This window comes from Elephantulus edwardii, unplaced genomic scaffold (genome assembly GCF_000299155.1).
Source record: "Elephantulus edwardii isolate Elephantulus edwardi_28Jun2011 unplaced genomic scaffold, EleEdw1.0 scaffold00234, whole genome shotgun sequence".
In the NCBI taxonomy this organism is placed as follows: Eukaryota; Metazoa; Chordata; class Mammalia; order Macroscelidea; family Macroscelididae; genus Elephantulus; species Elephantulus edwardii.
This window is the reverse complement of record NW_006399984.1, coordinates 192057-213501: the sequence shown is the minus strand read 5'-3', so window position 1 is coordinate 213501 and position 21445 is coordinate 192057. Positions and strand designations below refer to the sequence as shown.

Here is a 21445-nt window from a genome sequence, read left to right as displayed (position 1 = left end):
ACAGAGTGGAGTTTAGGGCTGTTGTACATAGGGTCGCTATGAGTCGCAGGCGACTCAACGGCACATAACACCACCAACAACAGCAATATTATTCCATTTCAGCACATTAATGGCACATCTATCATTTTGCCAATTTTCCTGGGTTGGTGAGGGAGAAAAAGATCCTCTTGGAGATTTCCAGAGCAACAGAAAATCCCTTTCTTAGGCTTCTTTTTTAACCATATTGCTAACCTTTCCATCTCCAACAGATACAATTGCCTGATAAGTGTGGACGTAATCGTAGCACATGAGAATGAAAGAAAATATGAAGACTATGTCAGAGATTCCACAAACCATTATTCTCCTCAAGATGCTTATTTCTAGCCACATAGGTTCACACTGCAAGGACACAGAGAGGAGGATTTTGGATAAACCTCATATTTCTTCAGTATCTGCACGGTGATAGATGAAGGTCTACTTTTGGCTTGGGCAGCAGCCTAATTTTTTTAAAGAATATTTCTATTGATTTGCGTACAAGTTTACAAAGCATACAATGTGTTTATGTTTCAGTCAATCATCGTACCTGTTTTGTTGCACAACATTGCTACAGTATACACAATGCCTTATTTTTCACTCTTTCCACATTGTTTTTCCCTTCACTCATTGAAATCATGTTCGCTATATATCCTTTAATTTTCTCCTCTCCTCCCTTCCAGTAAACTTACTAAATTGATTCTCTCCATATATAAGTAAGCTTTTCTGTAGTTCTTATTAATAGTGATTTTTTTTACTTTATTTTATACTTGTTTTTAGAGTATTTATCTTTTTATGATTTTATGACATATCTTGGCCTTTATTCTATCTGGTTATCTTTTGAATAATACTTATCTAATCTAGCTCCTACTTACATAATAAGACAATTTATGTACACCTGAGATACATCTATGAGGGCTGGTATCTATAATTCATGAGAAAGGTACCATTGCTTTTTATGCTTTCAACAAATGGCCTTTGCCTTTCCTGGGAACTGACTGAAGTACTAAGATTCCAAACTGGCTTTGGGAACCCATTGTGGAAACACACCTTGATGTATTTTTTTTCTCTTTTTAGGACTATACCTTAACCATGTATTTCCAACAATATTGGAGAGACAAGAGGCTTGCTTATTCTGGGATCCCTCTCAACCTCACACTGGACAACCGAGTGGCTGACCAACTCTGGGTGCCTGACACATACTTTTTAAATGACAAAAAGTCATTTGTGCATGGGGTGACAGTGAAGAACCGCATGATCCGCCTGCACCCTGATGGGACGGTGCTGTATGGGCTCAGGTAGGCCTGCCACCCACAATTTCAGGCATCACTAACCATGAATTTCTCAGTGAGATTATTAAAGTTAATGAAATTGTCTCTGTGTACGAATTATGAAACATTTATGAGATGTAATGGACATTAGAAGGGAAAATGTTATACATATACTATTTATAACATTATCACTATTATAACTTGTCATGTGAACCATTAAAACTAGCATACCAGGACTAGATTTACCTAATTGGTTCACATATATAAGAGTACAGATTCCATAAAGATGGCGTTTCCATACCATAGGAACAAAGCAGGGAATTAATTCTGCCTTGTTAAAGTACAGGTATTCAGTAATTTTCTCCAAAGATATTTGAATTAGGAAGGGAAAGAAAATGATGATTACTTGATAAATATGTATTAATTTGGATGTATTATTGTTATTAGGTGCCATCAGGCCAACTACGATTTATAGCAATCCAATGAACAACAAATAAAAATCTTGTCCTATCCTACACAATCTTCACAATCTTTGCTATCCTCAAACTTATTTTCATAGCCACTCTTAATCTAATGGTTAAAGATCTTCCCCTCATTCCCTGACCATTTACTTGTCCATGCATGGTGTCTGTAACCAAGGACTAGTGTTTCCTAATAGCTTGCTCAAAATAGGTGATATGTTTCCCTTTCTTTACCTTTAAGCAGCACCCTAGCTGCACTTCTTCTTGTGATTTTGGCTGTTCATAGTATATTCAGTACTCTTTGCAAACATCGCAATTCAAGTGCATCAATTCTTCATTCTTCCTTATTAATTTCCGAGCTTGTGTGTGTGTCTGTTTCCATGAGTGTTGATTTTTATTTTAAAGAAAGTTAAGTAATTGACTACTTTAGTCTTTTCTCTATCATGATGTCTATCATGATGGTGTCTAATGATGAGCACTTTTGTTTTCTTGATGTTGATGTTGTTGTTGTTACATGCTGTCATCTGTGACTTACAGCAACCCTATGTACAACATCCCTAAATCCTGTTTTATCCTGGACTAATCTTATTGTCTCTGACACAACTACCCCCATAACTCCAGTCTTTAATCAATCCATCTCATCCTCCAGAGGAGGGTCTTCTCTTCCTGCACTGTCCTTCCACCCTCCCAAGCATGTCATCCCTCTGAAGGACTGGTTCCTCCTTGCAACATGCCCAAAGTTTGTCAGATGGAGCCTCAGAGTCCTTGCCTCCAAGGAGCATCCTGATTACACCTTCTCCAGGATGAACCAGTTTATTCTCTTAGCAGTCCATGGTATATCAAACACTCTTCTCCAACACCACAGCTCAAAGGCATCTGGGATCAAGCTTACAAGTGCTAGTCCAAGATATAAAGAGACTGGAAAATACAACCAGAAATGCAAAATCTAAACAAAACATTATGAACTTAAATTTTATAAAAGTAAATCTATAAAATCAAAATATTGTATTTATACACTGATAAATTAGAAAACCTAGAGGAAATGGACAAATTCCTTGAAAATAATGCTCTGTCCAAATAGACATGGACAGATGTAGAACACTTGGACAGACCCATCATAATAGAAGAAATTGAGCAGATCATAAAAAGACTCTCGCAAAAAATAGTCCTAGACCCAATGGTTTCATGGCTAAATGGTACAAAAATTCAAGGAAAACCTATTGTCAGTTCTACTAAAATTTTTTCAAAAAATGGAAATATAATGAACATGCCCAGAATTCATTCTATGGAGCAAACATAACTCTAATATCAAAGCCAAACAAAAATATTACCAAAAAGAAAACTACAGATCAATATCTCTCATGAACATGAAAAAATCCTTAACAAAATCCTGGCCAGTAGAATCCAACAGCACGTCAAAAAAAATAATTCATCATCACTAAGTAGGTTTCCTAACAGATATGCAAAGATGGTTTACTATAAAAGAAATCAGTGTAAAGCACCACATTAATGAAGGGAATAATAAGAACCCAAGGGAATTTCTTAGAAATTGATAGAGAAAAGGCCTTAGACAAAATCAAACACCCCTTCCTGATTAAAACCCTCAGCAAAATCAAAATAGAAAGGAATTGCTTCAACATAATGAAAAGTATATATGCAAAGCCAAGAGCCAATAGCATTCTCAATGGTGAAAGACTAAAATGCACTCTACTTGTGAACAGGGGCCAGACAAGGATGTCCCCCTTTATCACTTCTATTTAATTTTGTATTGTGAAGTATTTGTTAGGGAACTATGACAAGAGAAGGAAATAAGAGGTATCCAGATTATCAAAATTATCAAAGAGGTAATTAAATTGCTACTTTATGCAGATGATATTTAGTGTACACAGAAAGCCCCAAAGACTCAACAACAACAACAACAACAAAAAAAACCCTGTTAGAGGTAGTGGACCACTTTTGTAGCAATCACAGGATACAAGATCAATACTAAAAAAGTAAGTCAGACTCCTTTACAGTAACAAGGAAAACACAGAGAAGAAAAATAAGAAAGCTATACCATTTACAGTAAAATGTATGTGTGTTTGTGTGTGTGTGTGTGTGTGTGTGTGTGTGTGTATCTTGACTGCCTTTGAATCAAGCACGAATTATAGCTACAATATGAACAAAAGGCGTGAAGCCCCTCTACAATGTATTGACATTTATCAAAGTTCATAGACTTTCTGGAGGCATGTTGTTTAGGAGGTGGATGCCACTCACAGATTAAAATACTTAAGAAATAAACCTATCTAGAGATACAAAAGACATTTACATAGAAAACTACAAAATACTTCTGAACAAAACAATAAAATACTGAAATAAATGGGTAAAAATGTTCCCTGCTCATAGTTAGGAAGACTCAATATAGAGAAAATGACAATCCTAACAAAAGCAATCTATAAGTTTAATACCATTCCAATACAGATACCAAATTCATTTTTTAAAGTGATAGAAAAGGCAATTGTCAAGTTTATTTGGAAAGGAAAGAGATCCTGAATAAGCAAAGAACTTTTGAAAAAAAATTGAATTAGAGTCTTAACACTGTCTGATTTCAAAACTTGAATCTCAACTTCAAGAAAACAAAGATTCGCACCACTAGGCCAATTGGCAACATCAGGATAGATGGTGAGGAGACTGATATTGTTAACAGCTTCAGTTTGCTTGGCTCTACAATCAACACTCTTGGTATTAGCAGCTGGGAAATCAAGACTCACATTTTATTGGGGAAGTCATCTGTCAGGGACCTCTCCTGACAGCATTGAAGAGCAACAATGTCAGTCTGGAGACTAAGATGCGCCTGATACAGGTCTTTACAATTACTTGGTATGCATCAGGGAGCTTAACAATGAGTAGGGATGATAGAAGGAGAATTGATGCCTTTGAGCTATGGTGCTGGAGAAGAATTTTGACTGCTAGGAGAACAAACAAGTTCGTCATCGAGAGAATGAAGCCAGGCTGCTCTTTGGAGACAAGGATTCTGAAGCTTTGTCTGACATACTTTGGACGTGTTGTAAGGCGGGATCAGTAATTGGAGAGAGATGTCATGCTCAGGAGTGTGGAGGGACAGCACAGGAGAGGAAGACCCTTGATGAGCTGTATTGATTTAGTGACTGGGGTAATGGGGATAGCTGTGTCAGACACAATAAGATTGGCACAGGATAGAACAGGGTTTAAGGCTGTTGCACACAGGGTTGCTATGAGTCGCAAGTGACTCGGTGGCACATAACAACAACAACAACACTATGCAACAATAATAATCCAAAAAGCATGTACTGATACAGTGACAGACACATAGACCAATGCAACCAAATCAAGAATCCAGAAGTTAATATATTTATGGTCATTTGATATTGAACAAGGAAATAAAACTGACTATATGGGGACACGACAACATCTTCAACAAATAGTATTGGTAAAACTGGACTTGCAGAAAAAAAAACCCTGCAGACAGCTCAAATAGAATCCACTTCTCAAACTATAAAAAAATCAACTCAAGGTGAATCAGAGACCTAGGAATAAACCCAAGACCATAAAGATCATAAGAGAAAAAGTGGGACCAAGTTTAGAAGGCCTAACCTATGGTATAAAGAGGTTGACAAATACAGCCTATAGTGTACAACCAGGAAAGGATAAAATTGATGAATGGAAGATTAAATTATTTCTTAAGATTAAATTACTGTGTATTTCAAAAACTTTTTCTCATAGATTGTAAAGAAAACCTACCAACTGAGAACAAACATTTGGCAATGACATTTCAAACAAGGATCTCATAATGAAAATTTACAGCATACTACAGGGCCTCAGCAAGAAAAAGACTGATAACCCATTTATAAAATAGATAAAAAATACATTGAAAAACTTTTTACAGAGGAAGATTTTCAGATGACCAACAGACCCAAGAAAAGTGTTCTTAATCACGGGTAATAGGAAAGATGCAAATAGAAATCACAATTAGATACCATCTCACTCCAGTAGCAGTGGCAAAATTTAACAGGGCAACAAGCAATAAATGTTGGAGAGTATGGGGTAAGATTGGAACTCTCATACACTGTTGGTGGTATTGTAAAATGGTGCAACCACTCTGGAAGGCTGTTTAGCATTTCCTAAATAAAAAGCTGAGCATAAACATTCTATGTGACCTAGCTATTCCACTGCTAAGAATAAGTTGTTGTTGTTAAGTGCCATTGAGTTGTAGATGACTCATAGAAACCCTATGAAAGAAAGACCTGAACAATTGTATAACTTCTGTCATTTCTCCACATTCATAGAGATTCAGGAGGCAAGCTATTTCAGAAGTGGATGCCACTCAGGCTTCCAAGCTTTTCATCAGGAAGCTTAATGAAACACTGTACACTATGAGTAACCATTATTACATTTGACATGTCAATGTCATAGTGTGTAGCATCACAGCAACCACAAGTTACTGCTGTACAGCAAACGGACAAACCATTGCTATACTACTTAGAAGAATGTTTGACCAAAAATAATTAAAAGCAGGCCTAAGGCCCGCAGATTAAAATCATCCACCTTTGGATTAGTAGCATCACTTTTTATCCACTAGGCCAACAGAGCTCTCACATTGTTGTTATTAATGTTAAGTGCCATTGAGTCATAGACGACTCATAGTGATCCTAAGAACGAAAGACCTGAATGCTAAGAATATATCACAAGGAAATTAGAAGTGAGACAATTACAGAAAATTTTGCATCAGTGTTCTTTGCATCATTATTTACAACTGTAATAACATGGAAACAGGCCAAATGTCCAAACAAAGTCAAATGATTGAGAATTTGTGGTACAGTTACATGATGGAATACTACATAGCACTGAGGAGCAACTATTTAAAAAAAATACCCTGTAACTTGGGAGAGAGTGGAAAGAGTTTTGCTGAGTGAATGAACTCAGTTTCATAAGAACACATATTGCATATGATCATTATTGTAAAAATTGAAATATATCTAATAAGACATGTATTCAGGTCCAAGGGGGAAAGGAGTGGGAAAAAGGGGTTTAGAATGGGCTAGAAGAAATCATGGGGTCTCACAATTTGGGGGGTGGAAATGGGAAAGTTCCAGTGGGGACCTAAAAAGACTGGATAATAGTGAAAAGAGTTCAAGGGTGATTAATTTTATAAAATGCAATGTATGGCAATGATTATATGAAAGATAATGTGAATGAAGGGAAGTGTGAAACACAAAGTACATGAATATTTATGCAAACCATTGTAAAATATTTTTAAAAAAGTAAAATTAACCACTAGCACAACTAACAAAGTGAAAGAAGGAAAACACACAAATAATCCAAATGAAGATGAAACAGAGAACATCACAACAGAATCAAGTGAAATAAAAAGATTATCAATGGAACATTGTGGAAAACTATGCTTAAACAAATATGAAATCTTAGAGGAAATGGTCGAATACTTAGAAATTCACAATCTACCTAAACTGACACCAACCAAAATTGATCACCTGAACAGACCCATTACAAAAGAAGAAATTGAAAAGGTAATACAACAACTTCCAACCAACAAAAGCTCTGGACCAGATGGTTTTACAAGTGAATTTATCAAACATTCAGAGAAGAAATGTCACCAAATTCTACATAAATTATTTCAGAAAATAGAAAAAGATGGAAGTCTCCCAGATTCATTCTATGAAGCAAATATATCCTTGATACCAAAGCCAAAATAGGAAACTATAGGTCAATATCTCTCCTGAACATAGATGCAAAAATCCTGAATAAAGTCTTGGCCAGTAGAATCCAGTGATACATAAAAAAAAATAATTCACCCTGACCAAGTGAGATTCATAGCAGGGATGTCTCAACATAAAAAGACAATCAATATAATTCATCACATTAACAAAGCAAAGCACAAGAACCACACGATCCTACCAATTGATGCAGAAAAGGCCTTTGACAAAATCCAACACTCTTTCCTGATTAAAACACTGAAAAAATAGGAATAGAGGAGAATTCCTTCAACAGAGTGAAAACGTATATATGCAAACAGGAGAGCAAATATTGTTCTCAATGGAGAGAGATTAAAGGCATTGTTGTTTAGAACAGGAACTAGAGAAGGATGACCACTATCACCTCTCCTATTTGATATGTTATTGGATGTCTTAGCGATAGCAATAAGGCAAGGGAAGGAAATAAGAGGTATCCAAATCGGCAAAGAGGAAGTAAAATTATCTCTCTATGGATAGTATACTTAGTAAACCATAAAGACTCAGCAAGAAAACAACTGGACATAGTTGACCAATTCAGCAAAGTGGCAGGATACAAGATCAACATACAAATATCAATTGGATTCTTTACAGTGACAAAGAAAATACAGAACTGGAGCTAAGGAAAAAAATACCCTTCACAAAATTTAATCACAAGATTAAATACTTGGGAATAAACCTAACCAGAAACACAAAAGACCTATTCAAAGAAAATTACAAAACATTACTACAAGAAACAGAAACAGACTTGCAGAATTGGAAGAATATCCCATGTTCATGGATAGGAAGACTCAATATTGTGAAAATGACAATACTGCCAAAGGCAATTTACTCACTCAATGCAATCCCAATACAAATACCAATCCCACTCTTCAATGAGATGGAAAAGGCAATCCCCAGTTTCATTTGGAATGCAAAGAAACCCCAAATAAGCAAAGCACTCCTTAAAAATATAAAAAAGGTAGGAGGCATCCCACTCCCTGATTTCAAATTCTCTTACACTTTCGTGGTGGACAAGACAGCGTAGTACTGGTATAATGACAGATACATAGTCCATGGAATAGAATAGAAAATCCAGAAATCAGCCAGTCTACCTATAGTCAATTGATTTTTGACAAAGAGATGAAATCAGTTAAGTGGGGAAATGACAGCTTTTTTAACAAATGGTGCTGTCAAAATTGGAAAGCTATCTGTAGAAAACTCAAGCAAGATCCACACCTCACCCCATATACAAAAACCAACTCAAAATGAATTATGGACCTAGAACTAAAACCAAGGACTATACATTTCATTAAAGAAAAGCTTGGACAAACTCTATCAGTCCTAATCCACAACATAAACAGTCTTCCAAGCATCCTGAAAAATGTACAACCAGGAGAGGGTAAAATAGATAAACGGGACCTTCTAAGAATCAAATCCCTATGCACATCTAAAAACTTCTCAAACAGAGTAAAAACGGAAGCCACAGATTGGGAAAAAATATTTTGTAATGAGATGTCAGATAAGGGACTTATATCTAGAATTTATAAATTACTAGAGCATGACAACAAGATAAATGTAAATAACCCAATTGAAAAATGGAATATGAACAGACACTTCACCAAAGAAGACATTCAGATGGCCAACAAGCACATGAAGAAATGTTAAAAATCCCTAGCTCTAAGAGAGATGCAAGTCAAAACAACAATGAGATATCTCACCCCAGTAAGTATAGCAAAATTTAACAGAGCAGCAAACATCAGCTGCTGGCAAGGTTGCAAAAAAACTGGAACCCTTATTCACTGTTGGTGGGAGTGTAAAGTGGTGCAACCACTATGTAAGGCTGTATGGCACTCTCTCAAAAAGTTGCAAATAGAAATACCATTTGACCCAGCAATTCCCCTACTGGGAATATACCCTAAAGAAACCATAACTGCCACCCAAGCAGATATATGCACACCCATATTTATTTTGTCTTTGTTCGCAATAACAAAGAGCTAAAAACAATCCAAGTGCCCATCAACTAACAGATGGATAGAGAAGCTCTAGTATAGTCACACAATGGAAGACAAGGAATTAATGAAACGTTATTAAAAAAATGGGTGACCCTGGAGGACATTAGGCTGAATGAAATATCTCAGTCACAAAAGGACAAATACTGCATAGTGCCACTGTTGTAGAACAGGACTGACATCAGAGTCGGGGTGAGACTGAGAAAGATTAGATAAATAGTGTATACTGCATTTAAACAAATGAGGGAAAGAACTGTTTAAAAGCTATATATGATTAGGTGTTATGGTCATAATAAGAATCCAGAATGAAGGTTGCATAGTGGAGTGTACTGGGGCGGGGGGACATTGTATACCAATGAAAGACTTTTTCTTTTACTTTTCAAAGAGAAGAGAGAACTGGGTGGGAAGTGTGAACAGGGAGAAAAATACAACATTGAATGAATGAAATTAAAAGTCTCTAAACCCTCATTAAAATTAATAAAAAATATAAAAACAAAAGAAAATTTAAAAATCATTTGTGAGGACAAATAATCATTTAAAATACAATAAATAACAAAAAAGACAAGAGATCAAGTAACAAAAGGAATGTATGAATAGATTCTAAAACTTGCTTTTGAACATAGAAAGGCTAAAACAAAATGTAAGTAAACGAACAGACCAGAATATTTCCAAGAGCACCTTGAGAAGACCAAACAAGTTATTATAACAAAATGTGCAGAGAAATGGGATTAAGGAAAGAAGGGGCCAAGAGAAGAACATGTCACAAATTCTACATAAATTTTTTCAGAAGTCAGAAAAAGAAGTAATCCTCCTAACTCATTTTATGAAGCAAACATAACTCTGATATAGTATCTTTACCAAGGCTGGTAAAGACACCACCCCCCAAAAAAAAACCCCTATATCTCTCATGAATACAGATGCAAAAAATCTTAACAAACTATTAACCAATAGACTCCAACAACATATTAAGAGAATCACAACCAAATGAACTTCATAACAAGCATGCATTATGGTTAAACATAAGAAAAGCAGTAACTATAATTCATCATGTAATTTAAAAAAAAAAAGGCAGGAACCACATGATCATCTCAACCGATGCCAAAGAGGCTTTTGACAAAATCCAATACCCTTTCCTGAAAAAAATACTCAGTTTAAAGGGAAGAATATGCTTAGTATTTCTCGAGTTGAAAGAATTGAAGGGAAAAAAAAATCAAGTCTTGAATTGAAATACTGAAGGATTTTTTAAAAGATATTATATGATTCAAGAAGCATTGAAAGAGAATTGAAGAAATATTCATAGTCACTGCTCCAGTAATAATTAGCCAATGCTACACTCTTTCAGAAAGTAGTAGGTTCAAGAATTGATTGTACTACAGAAAGATATGTATGCTGTGTTGAAGACATTGGCAAAAAATAAGACTGTAGGGAATTGACAGTACTGACTGTAAGAAGTATCAGTATACTAGTACATTCTAACTTATCTAAGCCAAGAAATTTTGAAGACAACTACATGGCAATTTGATTAGAATATATCCACATTTGTGACCAATAAAAATGTTACTAATCGAATGCAGAATTTATAAAATAGAATAATTTTGTTGCTATGTGCCATCAAGTGGACTCTGAATTACAGTGACTGTACATACTACAGCTCTGAATTCTGCTCTATCTTGAGACAATTTCATTGTCTCTGATACACCTATCCCCATTACTATCCCCCTGTCACTGAGTCAATCCATCTCATCAATGGTCTCCCTCTCTTGTGTTATCCCTCCACCCCTCCAAGCATGATGTCTTTCTCCAAAGACTAGTCCTTCCTTGAAACATGCCCAAAGTATGTCAGATGGAGCTTCAAAATATTTACCTCCTAGAGGCAGCCCAGTTTCACCTACTTCAGGATAAAACTGTTTGTTATCTTAGCAGTCCATGATATATATATTCAATATTCTTTTTCCAGTGCCACAATTCTGAGGCCTCAATTCTTCTATCATCTTTAGTCATTGTCCAACTCTCTGAGTTATAGCAAGTAATTGTGAAGACCATGGCCTGGATCAGGCACACCTTAGTCTCCAGACTGACATTATTGCCCTTCAGTACCCTGGAGAGTTCCCTGACAACAGATTTTTCCAGTGCAGTTCACCTTTTGATTTCCTGACTGCTGGTACCAAGAGTGTTGAATGTGGAGTCAAGCAACTAAAGCTGTTAACAATCGCAATCTCTTCATCATCTATCATGATGCTGCCAATTGGCACAGTGGTGAGAATCTTTGTTTTCTTGATGCTGAGCTTCAATCCCTGTTGAAGGTTTCAATCCTTTACCTTCTGAAACAAATACCTCATGTCCCCTTCAGTTTTGGCAAGCAAGGTTGTGTCATCTGCATAATGCAGATTGTTGATGAGTCTTCCTCCAATCCTGATGGCACAATCCCCCTCATAGAACCCTGTCTCCCAGATGGTTTGTTTGACATAAAAATTGAAAAGGTATGGAGATAGGATACATCCTTGACATGCACCCTTCCCAATGTTGAAACATACAGTGTTTCCTGTGTTCTGAGAGCTGCCTCCTGGTCGAAGTATAGGTTTTGCATAATCAACTGCTCTAGGATTCCCATTCTTCTCAGAGGCAAATCTTACTGAAGATCATGAAAAAGTGTCATGCACAATGATAGGGAACTTCCAGAAACTAAATTTGAATTCATAAGATACCCTGTAACCAAGTATATTATTGTTGATGTCAGTTAGTAGAAATTTGATTGTATGGATCAAAATAAGTTATGGATAATCTTTAGAAGAAAAAGAGTCAAAGAACACTAAATTGTCCTCATGTGGAACTGTAAATGAACTAAAACTCAGTCCTTCAAACAGAACACAAGATACTGCATGTTTCAAAATTAAGAAAAGTCAAATGTGTATACCAATGAAGAAGTTTATCTTTTGCTTTTCAAAGACAGGAGCAAACTGGGAGAGGGGGGATAAAGAAAAAAGTGTAACAATGAATGAATGAAAATCCAAAATCTCTGTAAATGTTCATTAAAACTAACAAAATAAAAGAAAAAATACATTCTTTTACCATACCTATTCTATCTACATGCCAAGCAAATATTCTGAAGAATAATGTGGCATCAGTGTGGATATCTCATTATCAATTTGCATTTCACTAATGCATCCATTAATAATTCATCCATGCTTGCTGAAAGTAAAGAGTATTTTAAACCTTTACTAAATGATTTCTATTTTCTTAAATAATCTATAGCCTCAGTATGTATTATATATCAACATCAAGGGGGAAAATTCCTCACAAAAAAGCAATGTCATGAAATTAAAGAAAAGTCTGAAATTGCCAAGGACTCATTATTACTTGGTCCAATGTCAACAGCTATGGAAACAACAGTCAGGGTTTCAGAGAACATAATACATTGAACAAAACTGCTGTCAAGAGCCTATTTAAAGCATTAAAGTGAAAGAACATCAGTTTTAAACACCAAGGTCCACCAGATCTATCCCTTGGTATTTTCATTTGCTTCATATGTATTTGAAAGATAATGAATACAAAACAATGAAAAATATTGATGTCTTTGACTTGTACTGTTGGCAAAGGGTATTTAAATGCTAAAATCTCAAATATTTTGGTATGCCTTTAGAAGTTGGGAATAGAGATATCATTTCATCCAGTAATCCCACTATATTAGGTATAAATTTCAAAGAAATAAGAGCTGAAACGCAAACTGACATATACACACCCATGCTTATTGAAGAATTTTTTATAACAGCAAAGACTTGGAAATGGAAATAATCCAAGTATCCATCAATGGATGGATGGATGGATAAAAAAATCTGGTACTTTCACATTACTTAAAAGTAATTAAGAATTTAGCTCAATGCTATATAGTGTATAAAATAGATGAATTATGCTTAATGACAGCCAAAACTGATAATTTTGTGATAATTAATGATAATTTTGTGATAATTAATGATAATTCAGTTACAAAATTATAATTTTGTTTTAGGACCACAAATAATAAAATCTTGCCAAAGGAGCTTTGGTGGCCTAATGATAAGAAACTACTACCATTCTAAAGGCACAAGGTTTGAATTCACCAACTGCTCCATGGGAGGAGGATAGACAATCTACTCTCATGCAATTTACTGCCTCAGAAAGCCTACTCGAAAGTTAGCTGTGAGTCACCTCTAACTCAAGGTCACACAATAACAACAATATGAAAATCTAAGGGCAAACAGAATTCTGTCCACAAACAAGACTCTATGCCCAGATACAATCAGTTCTAGAGAGTTGCCAGAGAGTTCTAGAGAGAAAAAAGGAAAAGAGAGTGAAAATAAATAAGTGAAGCAAAAGGCAATATGCAATATATAATATTGTAAGAAACTAATTGCATTAATCAATTGTAAATAATATAAAGCAAAGTATTTATAAATGATTGAAAAAAGAAAAAAGCATGATTTGTAAAATCTCTCTCAAATAATTTTATAAAATGGAAAGAAAAGATAGCAGATTGGTAAAGTAGAGGTCAACCAAAAACAAAAAGTCCCTCGATGATATGGATTGACCCAATGAATTGAACTGTGGACTTAAACACAGTGGAGAATTGAGGATGGCATTGTTATTGTTTTTTAGCATCAACACAGAGCCAACCCACAGCTCACTCTCTAGCGGGTATTGAGTACAGTTTTTATCTGTACTGCATAAAATCAAATTTAGTGACTCTAAACATCACCAACACATAATAATGCAATATCAGTAACAGCAAACTATAATCTACAATTGCATACACTAGGTAGAGAGGCACTAGAGAGAGGCAAGCTGGAAAGGTAGATGTAGACGAATGAGGTTATATTCATGACTATATGTAAGTTTGACAGTACAGTCTAGGTGCATATTTATGTTTTTTAAATATATACATGCAAATACTAGAATAATAAATAGAAAAGTTATGAAAACTTCCTTGTCATAACCAGACATTGAGTTTGAGGGCTTAGAAGCAGAATTTTCAGATATTATACTCAATCAGCAAAACATTATTTACAGAGACAGTTTTCTGTGGGATGTAGTGCCTTGAGCCTCATAAGCTAGTGGTTACAACTGTTGCCTCTGTCAGAGGTAAAGAAAAGTGAAGAAATCCAAAGATAAGTAGAAACAAATAATAATAATAATAAAATAAAACATGTGAAGTTCAGCCTCCTGATTCCTGAGACCAGAAGAACTAGATCGTGCCCAGCTGCCACTGCCAAGCATTTTAAGGAAATAAAAATAGAAGGTCTTAGGTAATTGCTATTGTTGTTAGGTAGACTATGACACATAGACACCCTGTAAACAACAGATTAAAACCTTTCCCTATTCAGTGAATTATCACAATCTCCACCACTCTCAAGATCATTGTTGCAATCACTGTCAATCATCTTGTTGAGGATATGGACTCTTCTTTTTCATTACTGTGAAGGCCTCATTCCTAGGGAGCTACACTGTTAACCCAAAGAGAGTGTCTTTTTGGAGGTGTCATGGGAAAAAAATGAACAATCTTCTTTAATATGATTTAGACCCTCAGAAAATACACTGGAGTGTCAGCTATGAATCAGCTTCAAGTCAACTGAGTTTGTATTTTAGGGTCTGGGATTGAGTAGGAGTAGAAGATAGAACAAAAAGAAAAATCGTAACAAGACCTACTTTACTGGTCTGATAAAGAAGACTATAGGTTTTAGTCACTCTTCAGGCCTGCAACTGATTTCATTTCCCTGGCTCCATTTTCATTCAAACAATAGTTAGGTTCATAAGGTGAGCAATAACAAGAGAAACAACAACATCCTCAGAGCAATCGTACATAAGAGATCAAAAGATAAGCTAAGGTGAAACTTATAAAGGAGAGCAAATGAGATTTAGTCCCAATTTCTCAGCAGAAACCATGCAAGCAATAAGACCCCTGAATGACTTATGTCAGATACTCAACACAACTGTCGACCAAGCAAACAACTGTACTCAGCAAAACTGTCCATCAAATATGAATGAGAGATGAAGACATTCTCAGAAATTAGAAACTGAGGGAATTTGTAAAAGCAAGACCAATTTTGCAGGAAATACTGAAAGAAGTTCGTCTTACAGAGACAACACAGGATCAAAGTAATGAGCAACAAAATGGAACTCAACAAAATGATAGCAATAGAACATTTTCTCTCAATAATTACACTGAAGGTGAATACTTAAATGCTCTACTGAAAATAAAAAGTGGAGCTGATTGGATAAAAAAAATCAAAACCCATCAATATACTATCTAAAAGAGACACACTAGGAAAGTGAAGAATAAAACACACTAAAATTAAAAGGGCAATATTTGTTCTTAAGAGACTGAATCCGTTCACTCAGCATAAAGCTCTCCAGACGCTCCCAAGTTATATTGGGTTTTTTCCCCTAATCTTTGATTCTAAGTGCTGTGTAGTATTCCCTCATCAATTTCTCAATCCATTTAGTTGTGATTGGACATTTGGGTGCTTACATGTTCTTGCAATGATGAATAACACAGCTGTGAACATTGATGTACAATCTCCATTTCATTGTTAATTCTCATTTCCTTGGCATGTATTCCTAGTAATAGACTAGCTGAGTCATGTGGTGTTTCCATGTTCAGATTTTTTATAAAATACCAAACCACATAAGTCGATTATTGTGAAAATAGAAGGATAACTAGTAAAATGTGTATGGAGATCCAAAGGGGAAAACGGTGGGAGCAGCAGAGTGATTATTGAGTAGGAGTTAAATTAAAGGATTGCACAATTTGGTGGGTGGAGGAAGGAAGTAAAGGAAATTGGAAAGATCCAGTAGGGACCTGAAAATTACTGGGTAATGGTGGACACAGTCTAATAGTGATTAATTTTATAAAACAAAATATATGAAACAATGTCAACATAGGAAAGTTGAGGAGGAGGGGATCTACATTTAAAAAAAAAGGGCTAGAAAAAATACACAGCAAATGGAAACCAGAAAAAAAGATATTAATAGAAATATTAATCTCTGATAAAATAGATTTCAGGGTAAAAACTATGAAAAGGATAAGGAAGGAAATAATGTTTGAAGTGTTGTTATTTGTCATTGAGTCACCCACAACTCATAGTTACTCTATGTACAATAACCCTGAATCCTGTTCTAACCTGTACCAATTTTATTGTCTCTGACACACCTACTCCCATTATCCTCGTCACTGAATCAAACCATCTCATTGAGGGTCTTCCTCTCTTGTGCTGTTCCTCACCTCCCAAGCATGACATCCTTTACTTCCTTGCAGCATGTCCAAAGTATGTCAGACAAAGCTTCAGAATACTTGCCTCCATGGAACATCCTGGTCTCCCCTTTCTAGGATGAACCTGTTTGCTCTGTTAGCAGTCCGTGGTATATTCAATACTCTTCTCCAGCACCACAGCTTAAAGGAATCAATTCTCCTTCTATCATCCCTAGTCATTGTCCAGCTTTCTGATGCATAGCAAATAATTTCAAAGACTATGGCCTGGATCAGATGTACCTTAGTCTCCATACTGACATTGTTGCTCTTCAGTACTTTAGAGAGGTGTCTGACAGCAGACTTTCCCAATGCAATTCATCTTTTAATTTCCTGGCTGCTGGTATCAAGAGTGCTAATTGTGGAGCCAAGCATACTAAATTTGAAAACATGGACTTGGTGACAGATATGAAACTGAAGACAGAATGATAGAATTTTTCACAATCAGTGATTTATTAATAGCAAATACTTTTTATATGAAACATAAACACAAGCTATAAACATGGGTTTCACCTGATGGTATACATAGGAATCAGATTGATAATGTCTGTGGAAAGAATCACTAGAAAACCTCAATATCGGCTGTGAAAACTAGGCCAGGTGCTGATTGTGGAACAGACCACAAACTACTCATATGCAAATTCAAAATGAAGCTAAGGAAAATTAAATCAAATTCATGGGAACCAAAATTTTATCTTGAGTCTCTCCTACCTGTATATCTATCCCACCTGAACCTTCCCAATCACAGCAGTTTGACTTCCAATCTGGATTTCAGCCCCATACTGGTGACCAAATGCCTTTTTAAATAGGAGGCTGAATAAAATCAACTCACACCCAATGGTAAATAAACATTCCACCCTAAGCCTCACCAGAACCAGATAACAACCTCTGTAGAATTTGGCTACTCCAGATGACTTCCAGTCAGGATTCCAGCCCCATACTGGTGACCAATCACATTTTTAAATCGGAGGCCAAATAAAATCAACTCACACCCAAAGGCGAGTAGACAAGAAGTCAAAAGAATTCTACATTGGGTAAATCTGCTGTAAAAGAAATATATAAGGTGTTGAGAAACAATTACGTCAGATTAAAGACTAAAGTATACTGGATCCAAGCCATGGTCTTTTCAGTTATTTGTTATGCATCTGAAGGTTGGACAATGAATAAAAATGACTTCTAGAAGAATCTATTTCTTTGAATTTTGGTGTTAGAGAGAGTAAAAGGACAAACAAATAGGTCTTGAAAAAATTGCAGCCAAATTACTCCTTGTAACAAAGGATATGGAAGTTTCATCTTCTGTATTTTGGGCGTGTTGTTAAAAGAGGCCAGTCTTTGGATAGGATATCATGTTTGGAAAGGTAGAGGGTCAACAAAAAGAAGGAAGACCCTCAACAAGATGGATTGACACAGTGACTATAACAGTGGGCTCAAGTATGTCAGAAATTGTAAGGATGGTACAGCATAGAGCAAGGTTCATATTCATTGTTCATAGAGTCATAGTTGACTCAGTGAAACCTAACAACAACCACTCCCACCTTCCCTTAAAATGATATATAGTCAATAATCTTCTGAACCTTGTGATATGCACTTCACTTGTACAAAGTATTAGGTAAAATCACGCGAACAAGAAGTAAGAAACCACATCCTTCATTCTCTACCTAAAATGGAAAATGAATAAAAGACAAGAAGCTACCTGAGAGTGGGGGGTGGTTTATATGATGTGTATATATGAGTGAAATGGGGAAATATTTTAAAAGGGGCAGATAGTTAATATTGTTTTTGTTGTTATGTTGTCTAGTCACATGCAACTCATAGCAACCCTATGTACAAGAGCCCTAAACCCTGCTCTATCCTTTGCCAAACTGACAATCTCCAACATACCTACTCCTATTACTCCAATTACTCCATCTCATCGAGGGTCTTCCTCTCTTGCACTGTCCCTCCACCCTCCCAAACATTATGTCCCTCTCCAAGGTCCATCCTTGCAACATGCCCAAAGTATAACAGAAGAAGCTTCAGAATCCTTGCCTCCAAGGAGCAGCCAGGATTCATCCTCTTTAGTGAGAACATGTTTGTTCTCCTAGCAGTCCATGGTATATTCAACATTCTTCTGTAGCACGATAGATCAAAGGCATCAATTCTCTTTCTATCAACCCTAGTCACTGTCCAATTCTCTGATTCATAGCATACAATTGTGAAAACTATGACCCGGATCAGGTGCATTCTAGTCTCAAGCTTGATGTCATTACTCTTCAGTACTCTGGAGAGGTCCCCAACAGAGGTTCCACTTTCCCAATGTGATTTGTCTCTTCATTTCCTGGCTACTGGTATCAAGACTGTTGAATTGTGGAACCAAGCAACCAAACTAAAACTGTTAACAATCTCAGTCTCTTCACCCTCCATAACCATGCTTCCAGTTTGCCCAGTGGTGAGAATTTTTGTTTTCTTGATGTTGAGCTTCAATCCATATTTGAAGGCTGCAGGGTTGTGTCATCTGCATAACACAAATTGTTGATGCCAATACTGATGCCACATTCCTCCTCGTACAGCCCAGCATCCTAAATAAACTGTTCTACATATAGATTGCAGAAGTATAGAGACAGAATACATTCCTGACAGTCATTCCTCCTGATTTTGAACCACACTGTGTCTCCTTGTTTTGTTCTGACAGCTGCCTCTTGGTTCAAGTATAGGTTTCACATAAGCACAATCTGTTTCAATCAAATGTTCTGGGATTCCCATTCTTCTCAGAGTCAACCATAGTTTATTGTGATCCACACAGTCAAAAGCCTTTGCATAGTCAACGAAACACAGATAGTCATTTCTCTGGTACTCTCTGCTTTGTGCCAAGATCCACATTAGCTATAACATCATTAGTACCATGGCTTCTCCTAAACCCAGCCTGCACATCTGGCAGTTCTCTGTTGATGTGTTGCTTCTGTCATTTTTTTTAAAATTTTCAGCAGAATCGTGCTTGCGTGTGATATTCATGATATTGTTCAATAATTTCTACACTATATCAGGTCACCCTTCTTTGAAATGGGAACAAACATTGATCTCAGTTGGCCAGGTTGCTGTCTTCCAGATTTCATGGCGCAAATTAGTGAGCACATCCAGGGCAGTATCTGTTTGTTGAAATATGTCTATTGATATGCCGTCAGCTCCTGGAGCCTTGTTTTTTTCCAATTCTTTCAGAGTAGCTTGAACTATCTCCTTCATCATGGCAGGGCTCTTGCTCACACGTTGTTTCATGAAATTCTTCTGTGTCAGCCAATTCCTTCTGATACAGTGTCTGTATACTCCTTCCATCTTCTTTTAATGCTTCTTGGATCATTAACATTTTTCACAAAGCATCCTTAAATATTGCCACTTCTGTCTTGAATTTGTTTTTTAATTTCTTCAGCTTAAGAAATGCTGAGTGGGCACGCACAAGCAGGGCAACGCGGCACACAAGCAGGGCAATGCGCAGTAAGTCTTATTTGCTGAGGACTGGTGACTTGGCAGATTAATATCTGGGAACAGACTGCAACCCCTAACTCCCAGCACTGCCCAAGCCCTGCACCCCCCATCCCTGCCACAGCACCTTGTCCAGGGACACCACCCCACCACCATGCCGTGCCCCCACACTTTTGGCACACCCTGATGGCCTCGCCTCAACCCTGCACCCTCTGGCAGTGCTCCAGGGCCACTAGAGACTCCTTCACGCAACACAACACCCATGGACAATACGATTCTGAGTCAGCACACAAAGGCACACCATGGAGACAGCCATCATCTGAAGCCACCAATCAAGCTAATGTGGGACTGATCTTCCATGAGAAAGGCTGGTAGGATCCTAATTGGGTTTTCTTGGGCAATGCCGATTGTCTGGGAGAGTTCCCAAGGTTGAGGCCACTGGTGGGAATTTGGCTGAGCTCTCTCAGGGCACGCCAACTGCCCAGGTAAGAGCGGGCCAGTGATAATTTGGTGGAACTTTTGTGGACACTGCAGTCCAGCCAGAGGCGAGTGGGTTGGTGGAAATTTGACTTTGTCTTGTTGAGTCCCCTTTACCCAGGAGCCTTCCTGGACAGGGGCCATGGTGCAAGGGCAACTGTGTGAGCACCACTGGACAGGGATCAGTGAATGAAAACCACTGGATGGGAGACAGACAGCTGGAATTTGAATAGGGACCCCCAGTTGTAAGCACACCCAGACAACTGAGGCCTGAGTGAGGTCCCCCAAGTGGTTGACCTGCCCTTGTGATTGCCACAACCACATGCATACCTTTCCCTATTTGGCTCCACACCTGTGTCTACACATCTGGTTAATCAATCTGCCTTTAATCCAGAGCACCTTGACTTATCCTACCTACCAGAGGCTGCTCTCACAGGTTCTGAACTGGCATTTCCTTGGAGTCAGACGTTCAGAGGAAAGCACAAGTGGGATAGCTACCCAACTGATCTCTAGAGCATTATCTTCATCGAGAACATATCAATGTCTCGAAGAAAGCAAGCTGTACCACACAATTCACAAGCACAAAGCAAGATATCACCCCCAAAGGGTGACACAGTATCAATGGATTTCCTGAAGGCAGAAAGTCTGATGGAACTTGCTGACACAGAATTTAAAAGAACAATGATTGAATATTTTCAATGGATGAAAGTCAAACTTGAAGAATTACAGGATA

General features: G+C 37.0%; 1 protein-coding gene across 2 annotated transcripts in view; it reads left to right on the top strand.

Annotated features, from left to right (window-relative positions):
- The window catches only part of GABRB3 (gamma-aminobutyric acid (GABA) A receptor, beta 3), a 484556-nt gene that overhangs the window by 321172 nt on the left and 141939 nt on the right, over positions 1-21445 (top strand). For both annotated transcript variants that reach the window (XM_006898584.1, XM_006898585.1), the window contains exon 4: positions 1090-1310. In XM_006898584.1, coding sequence (XP_006898646.1) covers positions 1090-1310 — 221 coding nt within the window. The remainder of the gene's footprint in view (positions 1-1089; positions 1311-21445) is intronic.